At 34.2% G+C, this 18,552-nt stretch overlaps 1 protein-coding gene across 1 annotated transcript in view; it reads left to right on the top strand.

Annotated features, from left to right (window-relative positions):
- LOC150106575 (uncharacterized) overlaps positions 1–18,057 on the top strand; it is a 33,656-nt gene extending 15,599 nt beyond the window's left edge. The window contains exons 3-4 of the mRNA XM_090392547.1: positions 12,071–12,490; positions 17,390–18,057. Coding sequence (XP_090248673.1) covers positions 12,071–12,490; positions 17,390–17,890 — 921 coding nt within the window. The 3' untranslated portion in view covers positions 17,891–18,057. The remainder of the gene's footprint in view (positions 1–12,070; positions 12,491–17,389) is intronic.
- Positions 18,058–18,552: the final 495 nt, after the last annotated feature.

The raw sequence follows: 18,552 nt of genomic DNA, 5'->3' as shown, positions 1-18,552 counted from the left end.
GAGCGAAGACCGCAGAAACAGCAAATACTTAGTCATACCACAGATACGTAATAGCATATCTACAGAAATGCCTTCCACACAGAATAATCAGCACAATGCCAGAGATTCACGGAAGAGTTCCCAGAATGTTTACAGAGATGGCGGAGGGATACGTATTGGTGACAGAGCGCATCAGCACTGAAATCTTAATAAATCAAAAAACAAAAGCAGCATACTACAAACTAAGCAGAACAACCTTCCCATACCATAACATAGAGAATTAAGAAGAGGACAAATCACACTCAGTCCGGTATTAAACAATGTCTTCAAGCTCCCAATACATTTAAGGTATAAAACCTTCTTCTTTAAAGTGCACCATACCTGCCTACCAACCAAGATGTGGATAGTCTAAAGGTATATCTCTTGAAGGGTATGCAACATGTCAGTTTTGCCAGGAACCGGAAACACTATACCACCTAATGATATATTGCAAACAAGCAGAAGTAACTTGGAAGACCATTAAAAGATGGCTTCCTGAAATCCAACTAATCAACGTTGAAATATTATTCTGGCTAAAAGGAAAACCTTTAAACAAGGCGCAAACAATAGTTCTAATCCTAACGATGTACGCAATTTCAGCTCACAGGTGCCACCAAGCGTATGGAATAGAAGACAGTCCCGGAACCATATCGAAATTACATCACTACATTCAGGAGGAGATCACCAATTCCATCCAGTGAATTAATAGAAGAATGACTACAGAAGAATGGGCACACTTAACCTCAAACCGTACATCAGACGCACCCTCCAAACAACAACAGAACGACATTTTCATCACTCCCTAGTGGAAATGGGTAAAATTTGAAGTAAAATCGGAAGGATACTAGCTCTCCATCAAAGGAAACAACGCCTGAGTCACTTGGAACAGATTTCCTACTGCAGGAAAAAGAGTGTTCCCCTACCTTAATGTTTAACTGAAAAAAAAGAAGGAAAAACTATCAGGAAAATTACAAGACGCCAAATTTTATGTAACATACGTAAAAGCTTTGTATATGATTATAACAGCTACTTGAAATATAATAGAAGAAATTCTCTACATGATTGCATATGAATGTTATTTCACTGTACAGATGGTATATATAATTTATTTGCAGAATATATAGTTTGTTAAATATATAATAAGTGTGATATATATGCGGTATGTAAATATACTTTACCGTGTATTCCTTAAGAAAAAAAAAGAGTATCTTAACCCTAACTGAGAGGAGAAAAAAAGAAGCTAACAAAGCGGAACCTTAACTTAATTGATGTAATAGAAAGTAATGTGTGTAGCTGGCTGTTGTGGGATTCCCTGTTATAAGTAGACGAAGTCAAAGCATTTTAAGAGAACAGTAATCTAACAACTACTACATTATAAAATGATGATATAATATAACATGAAAATTCAATTGAAATGATGGTATAACAGATGTATTTCGAATGTATATATTGTATGTATAATTCATTACGATGTAAATAATTAAAAATGTTGATAATAAGGTTGTTATTAAAAAAAGCTAGCTCAGTCGGTAGAGTACGAGACTCATAATCTCGGGGTCGTGGGTTAGAGCCCCACGTGGGGCGTGCTGGTTTTTATTCATTTTTATTCCTTCTTCCACTGCTGTCTACTTAAGCGTATTATAGAATTAACTTGAAAACTAACGATTATTACTCAACTTACAATAATTATAATCTAAAAACCATATAAATAAAATCATCATAATCAAATTTTTGTCATCAACCCTCAGTGGGGTGTACGGGATATTACGACAATACTACATGATGTACTACAAATCTGCTATTTATTAACATTCCAATATGATCCTAATCTTTCTCAGGGCTCTCATATCTGTGTGGTCTTCCGTCTTCAATGAAGTGCTTTGTTTCCAACTTAGCTCTCAGATCCATAAGTCAGAATTGGTTTGAATACTGTCTTGTATATTGGTTGTTTGGTGGTTTAGCTAACTTCTCTCTTATTCAAAACATTTATTCAGATGACTTCCTACCATACTAGCTTTACTAATTCTGCCGTCTATATCCAAATTTAATTTGACATCTTCACTAAAATTGTGCTTAAAAAGCTAAATTGTTTTTCTTCGATAGGTTCACCATTCAGGATACGGTTGATGTTTTCTTGAATGTTTCTTGAATACACAGACCTATTTTCAATGTCTTTGTCTTTTTTATTGCTGATTTTCATTCCAAATTTATTACAGCAGTTAATTTATTTATTCCGGTAATTCTGCAAATTGTACATGATTTTTTTAGAAGTATAGCATCATCATCAGCATAAAGTCAAGAGCTAAAATTAACATCATCACTTTTGATATCAGATTTAATACAACTTTCCTTCATAATGTGATCCCATAGATAATAAATAACAGGGGAGATAATGTGCACTCTTGTCACTCACCTGATTTAACGCCAAACTATTTTCCACTACGCCCTTGAATTGATAAACGCATTAAATAAATATAAACTTATATAAATTATATAATATAAATAAATACATTAAATTAAATATATTAGTAAACTTATTAATACCGGCTCGTTGGCCGAGTGGCTGGCATATCTGCTTTCCATCCGAATGGCTGCGGGTTCGAATCCCGCTGTGGGCGTGGATGTTTGTGATTGTCTATGAAAATACTGAAGGTTGTGGTTTTGGGCAGTAGATGGCGTTGGCATAGATGATGATGGCAGTTGCGGCTTGCTCTTGGTGGATTGAGTGGTGGAGAGGGAGAGGTGTAGATAAGTGCCTCCCTCGATGAGTCTTTGGGCCTTTTGGAGATGTCACGTAATAATAATTAAACGTACTACTAATATCCTCTAAAAATTAGGTTTTCGTTTTCACTCGGGACGTTACTTTAACTGCAAACGACATTTAACTTTATACAAATGACATATCTGCCAGACCATTGAATATTACTTTGACATCTGGGGGTAGTGCCACTTAGAGCTCCCTAAAGATTCTGGACAGAAAGGAGAGATCACTCACTTCACACAGGCGTTCAATTCCCGCAGTCTAAATCTTCTATAAATACTTGTATGAAGCTGTTTATGAGAAGTACCCCCCCCACCACTCTCTGCTTTTATTTTATTCGTGTGGGGGCTCTCCCCGTTCCTCGACCGCCCTTTAGGACGGATGGAGCCCTTCTAATGAGGGATTAAGTGACTGTAGCCTGTGTGTTCACGGTTTGCCTTCTTGCGGGATGAAAAACCCCAGATAAACTGGGGAAAAAAACCTGCTATACACGTCCAAGACCGGCTAACTTGGCTATGGCTGAGGAAGATCCTCGAGCTCCTCACGTCACCGACGGGAATCGAACGCAGGTATATGGTTACGAAGCGCACAGCCACTAAGCTAACCGCACGGACTACCACTTTCTGTCAAATAAGATGAAAGCGTGCAGTAACTAACCAACACTCCCTCACAGTGCATCCTCAAAGTCAAAGAACATATTTCTCCTCCTCCTCCTCCTTCTTCATCCGATCCACTGCTGTCGTTTCGAACAGTCCTTCATGTTACGTGTTTTCCAAGAAAGAAATGCAATCCTCAGGTCATGAAGATAAATGCGAAGTTCCTTCTTGCTCATCCCGGTATTAGTGTACTATAAGTTGCCCAACCTCTTGTGGATAGATCTCCCCACTATTAATAATAATAATAATAATAATAATTCCAGTATTTATTTCTATTGTTTGCTTGCATGTGTTGCAAGTACTTCCCTTAATATTCGTTTTTGATAAGTTAGCCAATTGTAGTTCTCATGCAACTAAAATTACGATATTAGTAGCATATCATTGTATATATACCTACTCTATATGATAAGCCTTTTTATGTCAGTTATTTGAAACGTTTTGAAACTCAGTGGCTACCCTGAGTGTCAAGTCTTCAAAATTCGAGTCATCAGAATTCAAGGAGAACCGGCCTACCAGTCTGGAACACAGGGGGGCGCCATAGGTGCCAGGGGGGTGGGAGTAGTCCCCCTAGTATATATACACACACATATACATACAGAGAGAGAGAGAGAGAGAGAGAGACTGTCTAATTTATATTAAGTATGTTGTTCTTCTCTGTTATATTTTTGGGGGGGACAGAAGGCCATTCTACTGACATTAGAATCTGGAGACATCAAATGACTTCAAGTACAGTAAGACCTCGCGTAACAAGGATCCGCTCATACGACGGTTTTGGGGATTCAGTCGATGCTCTGTTTTCCTTCCGTTTCGATGAAGTGTTTTTTTTCCACAATGTCACTGCCTGCTACATCTGTGTTTTGCTTTGAATTATAAGCCGTTTATAACTATTATTTTGTATTATTATTACTAATAATGTCAGACATGATTCAGAATAATGGTGCTGTTGCTTCCAGTGAAAAGATGACGCTAAACCCAATTACATTCTAAGCTTAAAATGACTAGATTTAGTGACGAGGTTTATCGAACACTGAAATAGTTCGCTGGCTAATCTTACCTCGCAATATTACTGTTGTCACAGTTGTTAAAAAAAAAAAGATTATGTAATTAGTGAAGTGAAAAGTGTTACCTCAATTAATGACGCAGTTATCCATGATGACAAAACTCTTGTTGTCGAAATCAAACATCTTAAGTGAAATACGCAAACGTTTTTGTTCGTATTTCACTGAAATGTGCACTCATTTACACACACGTGACTGTTTAAAAGCGATATTACACCATTTCGTGCATCTAATAGAAAAAGCGGCAAATTAAAAGGCAGGAGTATGCCTGCACTTTTAATTTGATTCCCATTTCTTGAGTCTCATTCCAATAGAGTTCGTTGAAATTCTCAATAGAGTTCGTTGAAATCAGACTCAAGAAACTCTGCTCAGGTAGATTTAAATGCATTCGCTTCTTTCTGAAAAAGCATGAACTATTACTTCAGTGTTTAAATCGGAACTGTTGTACGCTTATTTCTAAGTTATGAGAAATAACCACCATTAATGTTATTCAGCAGTTTTAATTTTCCTTGATGTATATATTTCTTATTGTCGATCATATTCATAAATGTGCATCGCTCTTTTTGAATTCTGATAGTGTGTTTTATTTCTCATGCAGCTATGATGATCGATACTCAAGTATTAAACGTATCTTACGTGACAATCGCAGATTTAAATGTTGTTTATGGGTTCTTATTATATGCTGTCTACCAATGTCTTTGTAAGAAGCAAAAAAAACTTTTTCCTTCTTTTTCTTAAGATATGTACACGGTTAACCGCTATTTACTATGTATGTAATATACTTTACGATTGCTGTTCGATAGTTACTTTCGAGTGTGAAACCAGTTTTCCTTACTGTGAGTGATTCAGTCACTGAGGCTGCTTAGGAGACTCATTTGGAAATAATTCAGCCTGTTGAGACTCTGATTGTGAGTTTAATGTTAACGGCAAACCATTGTACTCGGCAGATGTGTTTTACAGAACACAACCTAACATACTGGAAGAAATGAATCCATTTATTATTATTAATAATCTCGAGCACTTTAAAAATTCAGACACTCCAAAACCATCTTTCCATTTTGTTTTTAAATTTCTCTTTATTCTGTTTCCTCTGCATCGCAGTAATCTCGACAGACTGCGACATCCAACGCTGTCTGTAGAGGTATCTTGAAAGAGATGAGATTTAGCTTTTCTTACATTCTTAAAGGTCTGTTAAATACAGTATTGCTGTACAGTTGGAAAAAATGATAAGGATTGTAAACAAATGAAATAGGGCCTTCGAAAGCACCTATACACACCAATTCACCCTATTTCGACAAAATTTGGAATATATTATTTCCTACTTTACTTACGATCTTCCCAGAAATTGAACCCAATTGGACCAAAAAAATTAATTCACTTCCTTCTCAGACAGGTTTGATGATTAAATCGTTCTGAAATTCAGGATGTCGTTATTTAAGTTCATCCTACAAATTTGATGCCAAATCACTTATAATAACACAGCAATGGCAACACTACTAATGCTTAGGCTTTGTTGAAACTAAGTAAAGTAGTTTCAAAGAACACGCACACGCACGCTCGCACGCGCACGCACACGCACGCACACACACACACACACACACACACACACACACACACACACACACACACACACACACACACACACACACACACACACACACACACACACACACACACACACACACACACACACACACATTGCTTAGTTGTCATTTTCATTGTTGCAACAAATTTTAAACAAGTAAACAAAGAGAAAATGACAAATTATGGCATTCCTCTTCCATTCCATTTCTTCCGGAAGAATGATGCATTCACTATTTTAGCAATAATTCTTAACATATTTTATAACTTACAGATACTAAGAAATTATATTCTTAGTTTAATCCTTTATCCAAGTGTTAGCAAACAAAGTTTGCGCCTGAAGTATTTTCAAGACTGGATCACACGTATGTAGTGGCTAATAACTTCACATCACTTGGCTTAGTATCCCATAATGCAAAGCACATATTCTTGCGGACATGTATAATGCTATGCATTGTATGTCTGTAGTACATATCTGTAAACATGTAGTATAATCGAGTGGAGAAACTTCCAACAACTAGCTTAATATATTTGTTAAGTTTCAAAAAATAACAATCGATTAAGTGGCCTTTAATTCATTCCGTTTTACACACACACACACACACACACACACACATGCAGACAGATAGCCGAAAATGAATGAGAACTTTTTTGGTTAAAACTCTGTCAAAATAAAATGCCGATAATAAGATGTTGAGTAAAGTTTATGTGTTGAAAATTTTAAAAGCCTGCTACTGATTACTAGAGCGATCACACCTTGTGCATGCATATCCGATAAGAGCAAATTGAATGGGATGTAATAGCCTCTTGTGAAACAACGACAGTTGTCAAATAGCAACAGTATACAGTAACGTTAAGCGATTTTCCCCCCTTCAAATATTACAGAGATAACGGTAGTAGTGAAACCAAAACTACACCTTCAAGTAGTTGGGATTCCTCGTCCAGATTAGACTAATTTCTACAAACTCTTTCAAAGTAAAGGGGAAAAGCAGTTTAGATTATCTGCTTTGAATATAGATGGACTGATATGCTAATATACATGTTGGTGAAGTGAACTACCTCAATGGATATTTAGCTTATTTTCCCCCTCGTTTTATTTACTGACTGAAATGAATGAATAAAAAGAAAATTAAAGATACTGAATATTTAATTATAGATGCCATTATTGATGATTATCTTTGAATTTAGTTAATATGGCTTTGTTTTGTTTAGGCATTTTATTTATGACATTATCGCAGCAGCCTTCATTTTTAATTTTATTTAATCCGTTACATATATATTAGATAAGTCATATGTTCCGCAGTTCATTAGACACTTAGTCTGCTTATGCCGAGAAACTGGGACTGTACTATTAGTGTATTATCACCAAACTGGGAATGTATTGTTAGTGTATTATGACCATATTGTCAGTTTAAACTGATTCATTTGCATGTTATATGAATGAAAAACTCGAGATTCCTTGATTGAAATCCATTGGTCCTTGTATACGATCCTTCCATTCTAGATGTGACTGAAATGCATTTCTTTTCAATGGAGGACAAATATCACCTTCGCGTTTATAGTTACATTGCTCAGAGTAGTTGTCCAAATGGTTTTAACAATTTTTATTGTGAATTTTGATCACTTGGTTAATGACTGGAGAAGCTTGAAGTTTGATATTAAAACCACGACCTCAAGGATATTTACAGTGAAATTATGATGGATATTCTTTAATGGTTTAGGATAAAGTAGCAAGTATTTATAAATGGTATAGAGGTAAACAGCGACAATCAAATCCCTATCGAAAATGAAGCCAAAGTGGCACACAAGGATAGTATTTGCATCAAATGCATAGTAAGTAAAAATATTCAACTGAATCTTAGCACGTGCACATTTTATACCACTCATACACGAGAGAATATAAACCTACAGCAAATCAATGCCATATATAGTCATCGGGGAAAACAAAGTAATCTTTTAACATTCTTCTTGAATAGCTGGAGATTTTAGGCTTTGGTGAAAGCTGCATTTGGAGGGTTGTTCCAAAGAACAGACGGAAATGAAGTGAAAGGTGAATGGTAATAGAAGTGGGGTCAGCTAGCAATTGAAGTGTAGAAGCATATTTGACAGTTGTTGCTCGTGTATTGTACGTTTTGTAGACATAGTTCTTCAACGCATTAACAGCTTTATGTAATCAGCAAAAGAGCCAATATTAATACAACTGTAGATATTCTCGGAATAACCTTAACAAATGGAAACACAAGACATTACCAAAACGTTTCCGTAATATCGTTTTTATGATAAATCGTAAGTATAAAGTCCAGTTCAAATAGACTGAATTGGACTGATACTGCGAAGAGTTCTTTAAAAAAAGTTCCCCTTATCTGCAATCACGAGAAATTAATGATAAAAGTGTATATCCTGGAGGTGGTTCCGAAAGTATAACCACTTCGCGTGTTGTACTGCATATAAGTAAGTAGAAGCACCAATCCAATTGTACAAATTAAAACCAAGCCATAAGGAATACATCGAATTTCTTTATGCAGTGTTGATATTGAAGAATATAATGTAAGTAACCAAACAGTTATTTGTATAATTTATAATAGCTACACAATAATAATCTTACAGTATGCACGTATATAATTTTTATTTTAATAATTTAAAGATCTTTTATATATAAAATAATTGAAGAGGTAACAGTTCCTAATGCCATTCACAGAAGACTCTGTTTAAAGAGATTGTTGTAATATTCACAGCTTCTATTCAATTTTGGAAAATAACTAAATAACTTTATCAAAGAAAACTAATATGAAAATAGATATCGTAAATACTGAGATGTTTTTCTTCACAGATTTAGATTTTCGTATTGTCAAATATCATAGATATATGTTTATATAAAGAGAAAGTAAAGCTTATCTTTTATAGCCGAAACTTTTATAGTTTCTATCTCTATTCGGCATGGCATGAAACTCTTGTAGTTTCTCTGTTCGGCTTTGAAATAATGTTGGATTCAATATCCACTTAATTTGGAGAAAGTAAAGTCTCTCTTGCTCAGTATAGAAGAGTCCTTTGCTTGACACAAAATGCTTATCAGCATAGGAATAACAAGTCGGTTGCATTATACTGCCTAAAGCCAACAAATCAAGGGGACTCAATCCGTCTTGGACGGATGAGGAATGAATGGATGGATAGAGAATATCGTGAATAAAATACTAGCCTCTGACAATGTTAATCAGGTCTCCGTTTTAAGTATGTTTCATCAGCCAATATCAGATTTGTTCAGTCTGTCCGTCTGTAAGCATATCATTTCTTGGCTTTTGATGAGAAACTTTTTATATTGAAATTCATTATTTGAAATTCTTCGAAATTTCCACAGCCACCTCAGTGTCTGTTTGAATAAAATTATTTGCACTTGCAAAATTCGGTAAAATATTTCTAAGTTTAATTTATAAATAAACTTTTAATGATTTATCTTATTTTGTGTTAGAAAAAAATGAGGAAAATAATCCCTAATGATACTTTTGCTTTCACTTAATGGACATATTAATGAAAGCTGTTAATTAGTACCTCTATTAAAATGTAGACAAGGATTACAATTTTGGTTTCAAATCCACATACTATTTAAATGGACAAAGTTTGATTCCATTATTATTTTATTTTTATTTATACAAAATAGAATTTCCTTACGTGATTGTTGTTACTCTTTTCTTTATTCTACATCCCTACTGAAATCTTTATGGAGAACAACGTTTAAAGTAAACTATTATTAAGTAGATTACAGGAGGGGAACATAAAGACTACGTGAAAAATTGGACGTACAATTAAAATGGTATTTCTTTTCCAATGCCACGTGATCAGAGTAACTCTTAAACCAATTCCAACAGTTCATAACGTCTTAATGTCTTCCAAAGATAACATTCAGGTGGATATACAATTCCATGCTGATGTGGTTTGGCCTACGAGTATATCGGACAGCAAACTGTGGACTTGAGGTGAGAAGGAAGGAACATGTTGCAGATGTTGAACACCGAAGAAGAGACAAATTTGGTTTGGCAATTCATAATTTGAATACCAACCATGCACCTGATTGGAACTTTTCAACTCAACCATCCTTTATATAGAAAAGAATGTTTATTCCAGCCTTCAGAATCTTTTGCAGTCACCGATTCGCACATATCACTGAATAAAAACCAAGGACAGATATTTAGTGGCATATGGAAATCACATATTAAATATTTTAACATCAGAGAGTTAAATTTCGTCAACAATCTTCAATCTTTAGTTGCAAATTTTACGTTTGTTTTTTAACATTAATTTACTTATTTCTCTTGTAACGTCTTTGCAGTGTTTTATCAACTTTTTGATCCATTTAGTTATAGTTTTTTTGATGTGTTAACCCTGAAGAAGACACCAGCTCTATTTGAGGTGGTGAAATCAGTAAGTGTAATTTACTTAATTTAAAGTCTAATAAATTCGTGTTGTTACGCAATAAATTGTACTTTAACTGACAAAACTACTTTAAATTGCCATTGTGACATAAAGTTTTAATCCTATTTGAAGGGGAAGACAAAAATCTTTTTATTCTTCTCAATGTAATGCCATTATAATACTCTATAAGTATAAGCACAACAATAAGCTGAATTAAACACGACTAATGATTACACAAGAAAAGCCACTATAGGTTCAATATCGGAAGGCGTTTTCTAGGCGTATTTTAAATCCCATGATTTCATAGTTAGTCTACTATTGACGTAGTGTTAGGATCAAGAAAAATGGCTCAAGAAAATAGAACTGAAGGAGGAATAGAAAGTTGATTTGATGTTAAATCAAGTGCGAGACAAGCGAATACATTATCTCCAATGCTATTCATCATCTCTATGGATCCTACACTTTATGAATGAAAGTGGCTTCTGGTCTGATATCAAAATTGAAATGTTCAACTTAATGCATTTCTTTACTTTATGCTGATAATGCTATACTTCGAAATAATTGCAGTATGAGTCTGTAGTTCTGTAACAAAATGGAATAATTGTGATAATAAATTTGGTATAAACCAAGTCGCAGTGAGTGAAGAACAGCATTCCATCGGAAGGTCCTGATAATGAGCCGGTGAAAAGTAGCGTGGAAATAGAATGCACTTTCGATGGGACACCGCAGTTGGGCTCTTGAAATTAAGACTTGCAAAAGCAGTTTTTTGTTTTATTATTTACTGGAAAACAGGAAAATATTTAGTGCTTGAAATTTAAATTTTCTTAATCAGTCTGAGAAAGATAATATATATTTTAAGTTGAAAATTATTATTTTTTCGCAATATTTAGCAAATTAATTTTATTTGATTTTATTTAATAAAATAAAATCTTTTAAAAATATCTTTTTACCTTCAAAAATTAAATATGTAACTACCATAATGAGATTATGGAACTCCTATGATTTATTCAGATATATCATTTAAAACTGGTGGGTCTTGAGAGTGTGCTTTATTTTTCGTGACTAGAAAGATATTGAATAATTTGACGAGCCCTTCTGATAACACTGGGAACAACGTTGATGTAACTGGGTAAAAATATATAGAATTGAATTGATGTAATCACACACTTACAAAATCAGTTTTGATCAGCACCATCATAATTACGAAACTTAATATTCAAACTCAGAATATATTTTTATAATTCCTACGAAACAGTGGAATGGGATTCACCCAATTTATGATCGGTGATATCAGAGAAAACTAAGCATGTTGTACTCATCCTTGAATACACTAAACGCAACAAACTGACAATCATGTGATGATTCGATATTTCCTACATTGTGAAAGTGCTGTTCATAATGTAGGTGAACTAAGTTTTTTTCCCTGAATTTAGCCCCCAAAATACAGGTATTGCACTAAGACTAATATCACATCGTAGGGATTAGTTGAGTATCTTTATTTTTGAAATGAATACTTTATAAATAATCCCACACAAATTACAACATTTAATTACTAACCTTAGAGATTTGTTGTTTCTTTATCTCACTAGATGGCGGAAGTATCTACCGATCCTGAATGCAGACTTTCAACAAAATCAGAACAATGTGAACAATTACTGGAAATGATTGAAGAAGACATTTTGAACTCGGTATACGGAGGAAGATGGTTGGTGTCGCTAAACAATCAAGAAAAAGACGGCACAGAGCAAACAGAACTTGAGACGGGATTGTCGAAGGCCTTAGAACTAGTCGACCGAGGAGTTTTACAGGACGCAAAATGTCTTTCGAAAGAAGGTCCAAGTGGAGTGATTGCTCTTTACACGAACGACTACAGAAACATCATTGAGTTCGAGAAAACAGAGGGAAAGACTGGATATTTCACTTTTCCTGAAATAGAACGCAGCGATTTCGAAGACGAAGGAGAATTTGTGCTGAAAGTAAAGTTTCGTTATCCCATCCTCGAGAATGAGGTAATGGTTACACATGTTATTAATTAATAAGACAGATTTCGAATCAAAATAACATAAAATCTGTTTTACTTTGAATCCAAATGACTCTCCTCTGTTCATCACGTTACACATAAAATATATTGAAATACTGAAATTCAGTAGTATTATTTAAATTGGAGTTACATATAAATATATTAAATTAAATATATTTAACAAATAAAAAAAAACAAAATGTAGGAATCCTGAAAGAATTATTTCTTTTTTACGCAATGCAATAATTATTGAAATATCGAATGTGAAATTCCACTAGATCCCCCAACTATTTCTGTTTGGTATTCAATGATTTTTCGCATTTTTAAAATGATCTTGAAGATTTTTTGGTAACTAATGTTGCTTCGTTTCTAATCCGAAAAATGCACGCGCCATCCTAAAATTGCGAATTGCGAAATTCTCAATATAATAATATCTGACCGTGCAACTGAAACTTGAAAGGCTCATGAGAGCAGTTGCTACGCTTGATTTGATTTCTGATTATTTTATTTCAAGTTTATCGCACATACGGAATTTTGTAAACTAATAAACTAATAAAACTAATAGAACTAATAATTCGGGCGAAATTAGCTGTGTTCTCCTACCAGGATCTTGACTGACTAGCCATCAGTCATGCTTGTAGCATGTTGAGAACAGTTAAGCCTGGGATGGATTTCCATGGCGGGCTGGCAACTTACGACACTGTCAAAAACCCTGATGGAACTGATATAGATGGCAGTGCTAATATTTCGGTGAACTCCGGAGGACCATACCCAGGAAGCCTTGGCATCATGCCTCCACGTGGACCCCCCCGGGAAACATTGTGTCGTAATGAGTCATGGCAAAGTTGATACTAAGCAAAGAGCTGGCAGAAAGCTATAAAGTGCATCTTCCAAGACGTTATGTGGCCAGCGTAGGAGATGTTAGGACTGTAATGACATCTGCTGTTTCATCATTGGCGAAAGAATTCATATATCAACAGTAATGTGAAACAACTGGCAGGCGGAAGATTCTGAATACAGATCGATGGCTGACAGAGTGAGCCAAGTTAGCTGGCTTTAGCTGGCTATTGCAGACGTGGAAGAGATCGGGCCTCACCACGTTACTGTCCTCTATCCTATAGTCGACCACGGAGAAACGGAAATATTTTACAAGATATGCTTTGGAAGTTGGAACCTCTGCAACGTCCCAAGCAGCTGTAAATAGTTACAGGGAAGAAGACACTGAAATTGTAATTAAAACGAGCGCTGCAAGTGCACTCTATGATGATGTCAACTTAATTCCGAAAGGAAGGTTGACATCTGATATTCCCCGTTTGAAAACAAGAAACAGAGTCTTGAAAATTGAAACTTGGAACGTGAGAACATTATATAAACTAGGGAATTTCGACAACCTTATACAGGAAATAAAAAGACTTAAAGTTGATGTGATGGGGATTAGTGAAACAAGATGGCCTAACTTGGGAAAACTAGAGAAAGATGGATTTACATTTGTATATCTGGTGGAGAGAAGCATGAATATGGAGTGGGTTTCATGATTAAGAAAGATATCTTTAAATGTGTAATGGGGATGTGGCCCATAAACGAAAGAATAATACTAATTAAATAGCCGCAAAGCCTTTTAACATCATAATTATCCAGGTTTATGCCCCTACGATGACTCACAATGATGAAGAAATAGAAGATTTTTATAATAACTTACAAAAATCTATAGAATATGTAAAATCAAATGAGATACTCATAGTGATGTGTGACTTGAATGCAAAGGTTGGAGAAGGGGAAGAAAATCCAGTTGTTGGAAAATTTGGACTAGGCGACAGAAATGAAAGAGGTGAGAGATTGATACAATTCTGCATTCAAAACAACTTGCGCATAATGAATACTTTCTTTCAACATCCAAAGCGCAGACTGCATACTTGGACAAACCCAGATAACTCTATTAGAAACCAAATAGATTTCATAATAATAAATAATAGATACGAAAATAATATAACCAACATAAAAACATACCCAGGTGCTGATATAGGTTCAGACCATAACCCTGTTGTGTGCACTTTAAAAATTAAGCTAAAAAACATTTCTAAAAATAATCATAATGAAAGACTTAACTTCACAGCTCTGAATATACCCGACAACATAATAGTGTTTAACTCAGAAATTAGGAAGAAATTAGATCATGTAGGATATAAAACAGAAGACAATATACTTTGTAACACAAAGGAAATTGAAAACAGGTGGTCAAATTTTAGAAGTGCAATATATAAGACAGATAACGAGGTTATCCCCAAAATTAAATACAATAAGAAAAAATCCTGGATGACTGAATCAATATTAGAACTTATGAATGAAAGACGAAAAAAGAAAAGAGAAAAGTACACAACAGTATAGAATACTCAGTAAAATTATAAAAAATGAATACAGGAAGGATAAAGACAAGTGGCTAAATGAAAAATGCAAAGAAATAGAGGAATTGGACAAGAAACACAATAGTAAAGAAATGCATAAATCAGTCCAAGCCCTGACAAATAAAAAGAAAATTTTCAACCATAATCTTTGTATAAAAGATCAAAATGGAAAATGCTACTAGAGACATAAGATATCATAAAAAGATGGAAAACATAAATATGGAAAAGAACTGTGTGACCATGATCACCAGATATAGAAAATATGGATGGTGAACGAATTATATATGAAGAAATAGAATACGCTCTAAGTCAAATGAAAACAGGTAAAACTCCAGGTCCTGATCAGATCCCTATTGAATTGTTAAAGAAAGTAAATGAAAACACTTAATGACCTAAAGGTTATTTTTAATAACATCTATGATTCAGGATACATCCCTGGTGATCTAAGGAAATCCATCTTTGTCACTATTCCCAAAATTCCAAGAACGTTTGAATGTACAGAATATAGACTAATAAGTTTAACAAGCCATGTTACAAAATTACTACTGAGAATAATCCTAGAAAGAATAAAAAGGCATCTTGTCAGTAGAAATAGAAGACACTCAATCAGGTTTTCAAAAAGACAAAAAGGTACAAGAGAAGGAATTTTCAATTTGAAAACATTATGTGGAAGAAGCCTTGACAACCAGAAAAGCATATATCTTTGTTTTATTCATTACACCAAAGCATCTGATTCAATAGATCACAAGAAATTAATAGAGATCCTAGAGAATAATGGGTTAAATGGAAAAAATCTACGAATAATTACAAATATATCCTGGAATCAAATGACCTTAATAAGATATAAAAATGCATATTCTGACAACTTTGAAATCAAAAAAGGAGTAAAAAAAGGATGTGTCCTATCATCCTTACTGTATAATATATCTATACTGAACAAGTTTTTAAAGATATTTCAGAATTGAAGGGTGTACAAGTCGGAGGTAGGAACTTCAACAACTTCAGGTATGCAGATGACACAGTCCTTATAGCTGAAGATGATCTTCAAAACGTAGTCACAGACATTTACAAGAGAAGCTTAGAAATGGGATTAAAAGTTCAAAAGGACTAATAAATAAGAAACTACACATAACTGTAACAAAACGAAAATTGAACAGGTTCAGTCTTTTATGTATTTGGGACAAATGTTTACAGACAGAGGGCATTCCCTTAAAGAAATAAAAAGAAGAATAGAGGTAGCAAGAAAAGCCCTTAGTGATATGAAAACTGTTCTAACATCCAGAGATATTAATATAGACACAACAAAAAGATTAATAAAATGCTATATCTGTTCAAGCCTTCTCTACAACAGTGAAACTTGGACTCGAAACAAAGAAGCAGAGAAAAAAATTCGAAGGCTTTCGAAATGTGGACCCATCAGAAGAATGTTGAAAATACCATGGACAGAGAAAATGGAAAACGAAGATGTTTTAAAGAAAGCAAAAATGAAAAGAACATTAATGAAAATAATTAAAGAACGAAAACTTCAATATTTTGAACATATAACTAGACAGGAAGGCATTTAGAAATTAATATTAGAAAGGGAAACTGGATGGAAAAGGAGGGAGAGGTAAACCCAGGAGAATATGGTTTGAAGACATTAAGGACTGGACTGGCTTGAATTACCACAAATGTTCCAGAGCAGCAAAAGAAAGAAAAAGGATCCGTGTTATGGTTGCCAACCTCCTTCTAGGAGATGACACTTGAAGAAGAAGAATAGAACATTAGTGCCGGGAGAGATAAGGGTTAGCTAAGAGGCGAACGCTATTCTTGATACGAAACATAATTCCTGTGTGTTATGATACACACAGGAATAATTCCTTTTTCTCAGATCGCCGTGGTCATCTCTTTTCTTTTTTTTTTGTTCAGATTTCTAATATTTAAATAATGTTAATAAATAAAGTAATGTTTTTTCTTGTTATTAGTGTAATAGAAATTTTCGTAATTTGGGCGAGGTCATCTCAGTTTGGGTTTTACATACCATTCATTATCGTCATGAGATAAATGACGTTCACAAATCGATTAATTAAAAATGGTCATATCAATTCGTATATCAATATGGCCAGAATTAAGAGTGTTATTCAATGAATATAGTGATTTAATGTACATTGGATCAATACAGGTTAATGTTACAAACATAATCTTTAAATTAGATAAAAAAAGTGTACCTCCGAGCTTTTAAAATGTAATACTGCTCAGAAATATTAAAATATCCAAAAAGATAAAATTATGCAGATACAATTGAATAATTAAGAAGCGACAATTGAATCTTGTTATAAATTTGGAGCGTTATTCCATCCAGTAAACAATGAGTGCGGGCTCAATGCAGAAAGTGATCAACAATGAAATTTAACACTTCCGTATTTTATTTACTTTTGCAAATTAACACGTGTCCAAATGCTGAAGAAAAATTATTGAAATTATTTTTTTTTTCTTTATCTCACCAGATGGATTCCAGTTCTACAACTAGAGTTGCCTGCTTTTGTCCAAATAAAATGCCTGGATTTAAATCAATCTGTAGCAAACACGACAAGGATAAATTCGATAAAGACAATAAATACAGTGGAAAATGGATGCTAATGAGGGAAGTTAACCAAGAAAGCAACGATGGACTTACAGGGCTTGAACGAAGTTGGATGAAGGCAGTAGAACTTGTGCATCGGGGAAAATTCTATGGAGTGAAACGCCTCACGAGTTCCCGTTATAAGGGAGGAATGATTTTTTTCTTTACCAGTGACTATCGAAATATCGCAGATGTGAAAAAAGCAGCAGATATTATTCGGACACATTTTAAATTTTCTAAGATTACATATAAAACTGATGAAGCTACTCGTTGTGGAAGGTTTCGTAAAAGCGGTAAACCGGTGACTATGTACATGTACAACAGCGAAGGAGTGCTTCACGAAACTGGTGAAAAAACATGGATTCCAGTTGTAGAATCTGTTTAATTTTGATTGTTTCAAAAATTATACTTTAATTAATTGAATTAGCTTTGTATATTTCTAAGTGGTTTACTTTATTATTTTTATTTTCTAAACGCATGTATTTTTAAAATAAAAAGTAAGCAATGCTAATACATAATTTTTTTTTTGTTTAACGAACACAGAGTTATTGAATTCACTGTAATTATAAATATATTATTAATAAAAGAATAAAATATGTAATATAATTTCCATCGTTAACGTAACATCATTAAGGTGGTATTTAGTACACTAAAGAATTCGACTATTGCATTTCCTGCAGTGAATTATAGGCATTGACCCACCAGGAGAAATGTTTGATAAATGGTGTATCTGTAACATTTATCGCAATTATCTGCAAGAGGAATATTCTCAGTTGTGTGACGAAACAAAGTATAAAGGAACGTGCGTGCGAACGGATTATTATTGTTATTGCTACAAGAGTCCTCCCGGGAGTCATGGACTTATCCAGGTAGGCTGCATATCGCTTAGACCATATGCATCAGGTTTCTTGAATTCACTCACACCGTTTTCTGCATTCACTATCTTCAAAGACAATCCATTCCAATTCGGCGAAACACTGCGAAAGAAAAATCTAGGGCATTCCCCTTATTGACTTCATTCGTAATCGACTTGAACTATTTCTCTCG

Source organism: Typopeltis vanoorti, chromosome 5 (assembly GCF_054136105.1).
Source record: "Typopeltis vanoorti isolate ZY-2024b chromosome 5, IOZ_Tvanoo_1.0, whole genome shotgun sequence".
NCBI lineage: Eukaryota > Metazoa > Arthropoda > Arachnida > Uropygi > Thelyphonidae > Typopeltis > Typopeltis vanoorti.
This window is presented reverse-complemented; position numbering and strand designations above follow the sequence as displayed.